At 30.1% G+C, this 8457-nt stretch overlaps 1 protein-coding gene across 2 annotated transcripts; it reads right to left on the bottom strand.

The window, feature by feature from the left end:
• Positions 1-7407: 7407 nt before the first annotated feature.
• Positions 7408-8091, bottom strand: LOC106305312 (defensin-like protein 182). Of its 2 annotated transcripts, none has more exons than XM_013741691.1 (2): positions 7960-8091; positions 7408-7825 (listed from the first exon to the last, which is right to left on the bottom strand). In XM_013741691.1, the coding sequence occupies exons 1-2, from the start codon at positions 8087-8089 to the stop codon at positions 7497-7499; spliced, it is 459 nt and encodes a 152-aa protein (XP_013597145.1). In that variant the 5' UTR covers positions 8090-8091; the 3' UTR covers positions 7408-7496. The 2 variants fall into 2 exon arrangements, with proteins under 2 accessions (XP_013597145.1, XP_013597146.1); XM_013741692.1 differs by having other exon boundaries at positions 7463-7825; positions 7954-8077.
• Positions 8092-8457: the final 366 nt, after the last annotated feature.

Raw genomic sequence — 8457 nt, 5'->3', positions numbered from 1 at the left:
GGGGGGGGGGGGGGGAGATAAATAATCACATATTTTAAGGGAATGATTACTCTTTTTTTTTTTGGTTCTTTTAATTTTCCAGAAGGATTACTTGTGTTTGAAGACTTTTTGATGTTAGTCAATTATGGTTTTCTTTTAATAGCATTACTTTTTATCTAATAGTATTGTTCTTAGAGATGTATTTTTTCTACAACATATAATTCAACTCCCACATGTTATCCAGATCAAATAAATTTGGTTTGATTGATTGAATTTACGGCTCTTCAAAAATATATTTTTTTGGTTGATTGTTTATTTTTAAACATTTTATTTACAGAACTCTTTAACAAAAATTCAGAGCTGTCCCTGATGGTTTTATCAAAGAGAGAGTTTTTAATATTAATGATAATAAATGCAAAATAAATATAAATAGGAAACCATTTTTGGGATATACTGTATATGTTTTATATCCTAATCAGATAAAATTGATTTTTATTGAATTTTACGGCTTGTAGAATTGTAATTTTTTGGTTTATTGTTTATTGAAAATAATTTATTTACAAAACTCATTTAAAAAAATCAGAGCTGTCCGTGATGGTTTATTCAAATAAATATTTTTTTATTAATAAGAATATATACTAAATAATTATAATACCAAACTATTTTTGGGATAAATATTGTTGATGGCTATTCATTTCGTGACACATGGATAACAAGCGAGATTTTCTTATACTAGTGGCCCTGTCGCGTGATGTCGTGTTATGGCGTCTCCTCGCATTCCATGGCAAAACGCTTAGAAGAACTATTTTGGAAAACATTGGATACGAAATGTCATCATTAATGGATCTTACCCGCACTTAATGCTCTCTTATAGTGAAATTATCGTTGCTTTCATTCGCCAAAAACATCGCAAACCTCTACACTTTTGACATAAACGAAATTTCAGTACTAGTGTCATGTCAAAGATTTCATCCTGTAAATACGTCACCTAGTTCGCTAAGCATTCGACCTGGACTCTATAAATACTCTCAACCTCGACTTCTACTATGTCGTTACTTATAAATAACTATTAGAACTATAGTAAAGTATTTATTTCGAGTCAATACAGATTACAGGACTTAAAACAATATATATGTAACTAAATCAAAAATATTTTTTTTCCGTCTCTGAGATAAGTAAGATTCATTGAATTTGTTTATCAGTCATTGATTAACTAAGAATAATTATCCCATTAAATTTCTTTTTTTCAGAAAGTTACATTCCATTCAAACTAAAACATTCTAGTTAACATTTCTCATCAGTGTATTCCACGTACTCCTCTTGTTGCTTTTTTGGTAACTCTTCTAATATAAAGTGGGAATTTGATTTAAAGGTTTGAATGAATATAATGTACTTTGGAATTCTAACGACTAATACTCCCTCCGTTTTTTTAACATAAGTCGTTTTAGAGAAATTTTTATGTTCTAAATTATATGACGTTTTTGGTTTTCTATGCAAAATTTATTAACACTTAATGTTATATGACCAATGATAATATACTTTCTATTTTATTATTGGTTGATTTGGGGTTATATAAATAATTAATGATGTTTTTGTTTATAAAATATAAAAAATTAATGATTTTCTTAATCTATGTGCCCAGTTTTAAAACGATTTATATTAAAAAAACCGAGGAAGTATGTACTTTATTATTGTTATGATATAATAGTGAATAGGGAACAAATGAATAGTTTTTGTTTTGTTTTCTAAAGCAAACAGAGGAATATTTATTTTTAGAATTTTCCATTTATTTGTTTGAATTGAATTAACCGAAAGTGATTAACAATAATGTTTTATAGGATTGGTGGGGGAAACACCTTACCATACCCACTCAACAATTCAAATTTGAAATTCAAATTAGCTCCACATTATTATTATTCCGTTATGTCATTTCATTATTCTATATGTTATGTCATTTTCTTATAACCCATTGTAAAACTTTTGTTTTCTCATATTTTATTCATGGTAAGGAGTAATGACGGAAGTCATTTTTGGTGAGCTAGAATGATCTTGTAGATGTGACGGTGCACGAACTATGTTTATGAAAATTTATACGTAGATAAGATTAGTAGTTGTACGTATTTTAGATACATAGATCGTAGGTAAATACAAACATTTACCGTATGAGTATATTTATTGGAAAAGGCAGGTCCCCACTCGGAGAGAGAAAATAACTTACCATGAGTTTTGATATCTTGCTAGTTGCTACCCATTTGAGTTTTGATAAATACATTGGACGCAGGATCAGATGTATCATTGAAACCTATGGTTCTGATAATAACCTTAAAACATTATTTCATAACATCTAAAATTAACCATTTACATTATTCCATAGAATTCTTAAACCTGGCATACTATACTAACAGATTTAAGCTGTAAATAAAATAAATAACTGATTATCCAATTGAATCAAGTTGAAATATATTATACGACACATTTGATTTTAAGAAAAATAAAACATTTAAATAACTTGTAATGTGATGTAGTCGTGAGTAAGCTGAAAATAAAATAAATATTTGTTTATCCATCCGCAAATGAGGCTCCATATTAGATTTTGAGGAAGGCGAGCCGAGTCATTCGATATGAATACTTTACTATGTATATTAATATTTACAAGACGAGTTGTAAGAAAAGGATATATATTAAACCAAGAAGACGCAAGATCCAAAAATCTGCAACTTTGATGTGTATGTTAGTGAAGTATCAGCATTTGTTCGATCTCCCCCTAGATACAAGTAATATTCTCACATTACGTATTTTTGTAGATTATTTTGTTTTTATTTTCTAGTTCTGACTTGTATAATTGTGCATTTCTATGTATATCTATATTTTATATAATAATATATACTATTCAACTACATAATGTTTGAGAAAAACACTTTGAGACATTAGTATGTCAAGAAGGACCTATTAAAAACTGAGAGAAATAAATACGAAATTAGTTTATTTATTTTAAAATTTGTATAGTATATACAAACCTAATCTAATCTTAGTATTTAGACTGTGTGATCTGCAATTTCCAAAACTCGCCAGAATTACTAACCATGGCGATGAATTAAGTATGCAATATAAGTTCGTTATGCCAATTAATTATCACATTAGACACCAAATGTGAGAAAGGAATGGTTCTAAACTTCTAATTAAGCATATATAGTCACTTCTTAATACATACAAAGAAAAAACCAGAGATCGTAACCAAATATAATTTGATCGCATTATTAATGAACTAACGGATCTAGGATACCTAACACGTTACACACATTATTTTCTTAATAATACTTATTATCCCATTCGAGGTAGAATAGTCTTATATATTATAGCAAGAACCAAAAACTCGGTCCCTCTATTTCCACGAGAAGGTCACGAAACTCTCTATGGACTAAAAAGACGCACTATCAAAGATGATGATATAAAATTGATGGTGGAATGATGGCGCACGTGACAATAACTACAGTACTGGGGGAGCGTCGGTCACGTGAGAAAGCTGGATTGCCTCAGAAACGAAGAAGAAGACGTTCCACCTCTGCCTGACCTAGTAACAATCCAAAATCATATAAATAAACCATACGATATGTAACATTTTCCTTTTAAAATAAATATGTTACATGATATCAATGATATCATCATGTATGTAGATAAGTTTCTGTAACGAGTAAAAAATAAATAATTACAGTGCCCATCTAGTCTGTGCCATGTGTTGAATTCCTTTGGGGCTTAGTGCCCATCTAAGTGGAACCTTTGACTGTCAAGTTTTTTTACGATTCCAAGATGGTCAAACTTTGACCAAATACTTCTATTTACGTGTGTCTGATTTATAACTTGGGTACAGCTTGGATAAGTAACATTTTCATTTAAAGATTTATATTTGTGGAGTGCAGCAACTAACAAGTGTTAGGTGGGAAGCATCATGGTTTTAGCGAGAGAAAATAAGTATACGAGTATGTTTTCTTATATAAACGATATTTTCTCTGTTTAATACTAGGTGTCATTTTATATTTATACACACGGATTAAAAGATATTTAACTTTACATATTTTCTATATAAAAACATCATTAACCATACAACTAACCATATTTTAACCAATAAAAAAATAAATTAAAAAATAAAATTAATAAATTATGCATTGAAATGCTAAAATGACACTTGATTTGCAACTAAATTTTTTATCTACAACAATATTTAATATAAAACGGATGGAGTATGATTCTAAATATGATCATTTTTATATAAGTTGTACATCGTCTGTTACAAATATGATAGTGATACTCTGCCGTGCACATAAGAGTAAAACAAATTATCAGCCAGCTGCCGGGAAAAAAGTATCAGCCAGCTAACTGCCAAACAAATACTCGCAATTACATTAACCATAAATGTTATCAGTAAAAATGTCATGTTTGATCCACTATACGTATAAGACGAATATTGAAAATATGAATATTGAAAATAAAAAATGAATAATACATCACAGCTTATCCAAATTAAATAAATGAAATCTTGAAACTCGTGTGAACTCAAGTTCACGCTTTAGAGTGACCAGCCTACCTCGAATTATATAATGTTATAATGCTCATTTATTTGTTACACATTCATCTAACTCATATATATATTAAAAGTATAATCGCTAAAAATGTAAATAATTAAGAACTTTATAACTTACACATCTATTGGCCTTTCATAATTGATAAATATCTCCGAATATTTGTTTGTAGCTTGGTTTGTGAATACACAAACACACAAATTAATATGAATATTTTGAAGTACTTGTTTTCCTTTTTGACAAAGAATGAAACTCATTCATGAATTTCTGTAATTAGTCTCAATCTTCATTATACGCTCATATTTGTTTTTAAAAATTATATTAATTAACAGAAAATAGTAAAATCAGTAATCATCAAATAAGTAGTAAATTAATTAGAGTTTGCTAGTTTGGTAAGGTCTCTGCAATCATTTTTGCCCGAAAGAGGTTAGTGTTATTTTCTTTGGTCTTAGATTTTAGTGACTTGATAAAAAAAAAAAAGATTTCAGTGTTAGAATTTGGATTATAACTAATAATGGGCTAAAGATGAATCGGCTAGACCCACATTTATCCAAGCTCCTCTGTAAATTTAGGCCCATAATCTATGAATGACAACAACAAGAAAATGTATAGCCTGGCTCGACCAATTTATTTTGTCCCATCCCTTGTGAAAAGGATAGCTACCTAATATAAGCCAAGTATACAAATTTGTGTATTGTTTAAGATTATAGGGCTTATTAATTGATTAGTTAACATATAATGAGTATATATATTTGCCTATCATTAAGATATGTTAGGTGTTAATTTATACATTAATTTTAGTAGGTTTCAGGGTTACAATTTTATAGATTGAGGTATTTTAATAGTCTTACCTGATTTGTCATATTAATAGCACTATAAAGGAGAAAATGTCCGATGAAATACACGAAGAGGTCACCTTGCAGCAACTTACACTCGTGAATATAATTTTCATTACTTATGTTACTTTTCATTTTTATTACTCATGCCTTTTGGATAATATATGTTAAATTGTTAAGCAGTAACAAAAGGCAATCTCACGTAAATTGCACAACATAATCCAACAAATGAGTTCAAAAGAAAGGATTACACATAACCTATTACCGATAATAATCCTACACAAAATACTTAGTAATGACCTGTCTTTGAAAGGGCTGATAGTTAAATTTTGGTAAATAAATATTATATTTATCATCACATTATTTAATTAGCTAATAATAAAAGCAATTAATCGGTTTACAATTTTGTAAACCGGCTTTACCAAGGGTCGTGGCTAGGCCTGGGAATTTAAATCAAAGCTTGCGGGGCCCGCCCCATATGACCCGCCGCGGGACGGGTGCGGGTCGAGCGTTTTGAAAAATCAAGTCGCGGGTGCGGGTTAAGACTATTTTATGCGGGGCGGGTGCGGGTTGGTGGATTTTGATTTGCGGATACCCGCCAACCCGCAAAATAAAATAAAAAATACAAAAAATCTTTTTTTTTGAAAAGTACGATTTTTTTTAGAAAAATAATTAATTTTTAAAAAATAACAGTTAATTTTTTAAAAAATAATATAAAAATTACTTATAAATATATTATTTTATAGAAAAATAATTAAATAATTATTTTTTTAATTAAAAATATAACCCGCGGGTTACCCGCAAAATAAAGCGGGGCGGGTGCGGATATTAGTTTATTTCTTTGCGGGTTGAGCGGGTCAAAATTTTAACTAAAAAAAAAAAATCGATCCGCGGGTTGGCGGGTCGTGCGGGGCGGGTTGACCCGCGAACCCAGGCCTAGTCGTGGCATTGGCACAAATGAAAAGCACCGAAGAAGAAACAAAATCCATGTCCACCACTAAACTTTTGTGCCAGTTCGTATCACAACATTTGTCGAGACATGTTGCACTACAAAGCAGCCCTATCGTCGCAAGTATTATGTGGATTCGGCGAGGGTCCTCCACACTTGTAGTAGCACGTACACAGAGGCACAACAAGAGACTGGTCACAATTGCTTTCACTTGATGGTCCGTGTTTGGACTTGCATCTCTGATCGCAGTTCGGAAGTGCCTATAATCCATCGATGAATGTCTGTTCTAGTCTGAATTATAGCTGTAATAATGTATACATCACTAAATTTAACATTAAATAAATTTGAGAAAAATGTGACCACAGAATAATATTCTAACATTTGAAACTGGAATAAAATGCATTGATGAAATAAAAATAAATATAACAATTGAGAGCTATAATAATACCTGAGGCAACATGATAAAGTAAGCTAACGAGTAATACAATTGGAGTTATCCTCTCCACATTTTCACGTTTTCAAGTTTTCTTTTGAACTTCTCTTTCTTTGAGGTTTTTTGTGAATATTATCGGGCCATTTGTTATCTATTTAAAAGCAAAGATGTAGACCAATTTATTATGAGAACATTAGTTTTCCTTCCATGTAAATTTTATTATGATGGTATTTGGTCAATATATTATGATCCTTTTTTTCCAAAACACCAATTAATTGCCAAAACTATATGCCCAATAAAGTTACTTCCGTAGAACTATTATTTTGGTCAAAGGAGATTTTATGTTATGTGTGAGAGAAATAGAGGATGTTTTAATTCTTTATTCCTTGAAAATTTAACTATTTTTTCTGGTTATAATTTTTCTTTGATATTTTAGGCATAATCTATATTTTTGATGTTAGAATTATAAATTGTATAGTATAAAAATGTTTTTATATATATATATCTGTGAAAACTGAAAAATTATAAATGAAATATTGAGTGTTTATAATTGTTTTTAGCAAAGTTTGAAGAGACTTAATATCCATACTTAAATATTGAAAGAGCTGATAGTCAGTTAATTTAATTTTTTTTGTAAATAAGGAGTATTATTTTATTATTGCATTGCTGAATTTAAGTTAATAATAATCAAAAACAACAGTTTGCAATTTTGTAAACCGGCTTTAACAAGGATACTGACATTGGCACAAATTAAAAGTACCGAGGGTGCTACAAAATCCATGTCCACCGTTAAACTTTTGTGCGCAGTTAGTATCACAACAACTTCCGAAACACCTTGCACTACATAAACCAGCTCCACCATTGCAAATCTTGGGTGGAGTCGGAGTCGGTGGGGGATCTGCACATTGATAGTAGCACATGCACAGAGGCATCCCAAGAGAGAGGTCACAGATGCTTTCACTTGATGGCCCGTGTTTGGCCTTGCATCTCTCGTCGCAGTTTTCACAAGTGCCTAGTCCGTCGGCACATTTTGCTCTGGTCTGATTCACAACTGTAATATTGTATACATCATTAAATTTAACATTAAATAAATTTGAAAAATGTGATCACAGAATTATATTTAGAACATTTGAAACTGAAATGAAAATGCATCAAATAAATAACAATTGAGAGACATAACAATGCCTGATGCAAACATGATAAGCAAGCTAACGAGTAATACAACTGGAGTTATCCTCTCCATCGTTTCACGTATTCTGATTTTCTTTTGAACTTGTCTTTCTTTGAGGTATTTTCTGAAAATAATCAGGTACATTTGCTATCTATTTAAAAGCAAGATGTAGACTCCAACTTAAAGAGCATATTTTTTTCTTCTAGTAAGAACATTAGATTTCTTTCCATATAATTAAGTTTATTATGAGGATCTTTTTGGTCAATACATTATGATGATTTTTTTTCAAATAAACCAATTTATTGCAAAGACTATATGGCCAATAAAGTTATTTCTGTAAAACTATTATTCTCGGTCAAAAGAGATTTTATATATGTATGTGTGAGAAAAAATAGAAGATGTTTTAAATGAAATATTAAATATTCATAAATGTCTTTTTTAGACCATCTCCAATATTCCTTCATTTGGAGGAAAAACATTAAAAAGGTAAAGAAAAACTTAATTTCTCTAAT

Source organism: Brassica oleracea, chromosome C7 (assembly GCF_000695525.1).
Source record: "Brassica oleracea var. oleracea cultivar TO1000 chromosome C7, BOL, whole genome shotgun sequence".
In the NCBI taxonomy this organism is placed as follows: domain Eukaryota; kingdom Viridiplantae; phylum Streptophyta; class Magnoliopsida; order Brassicales; family Brassicaceae; genus Brassica; species Brassica oleracea.
This window is presented reverse-complemented; position numbering and strand designations above follow the sequence as displayed.

Coding starts and splice junctions, on each gene's coding strand:
- LOC106305312 (XM_013741691.1), bottom strand. CDS start 8,089: ATGTACCTGATTATTTTCAGAAAATACCTCAAAGAAAGACAAGTTCAA. Junction 7,826..7,959: donor GCTTATCATGTTTGCATCAG/GCATTGTTATGT, acceptor ACAATATTACAG/TTGTGAATCAGACCAGAGCA.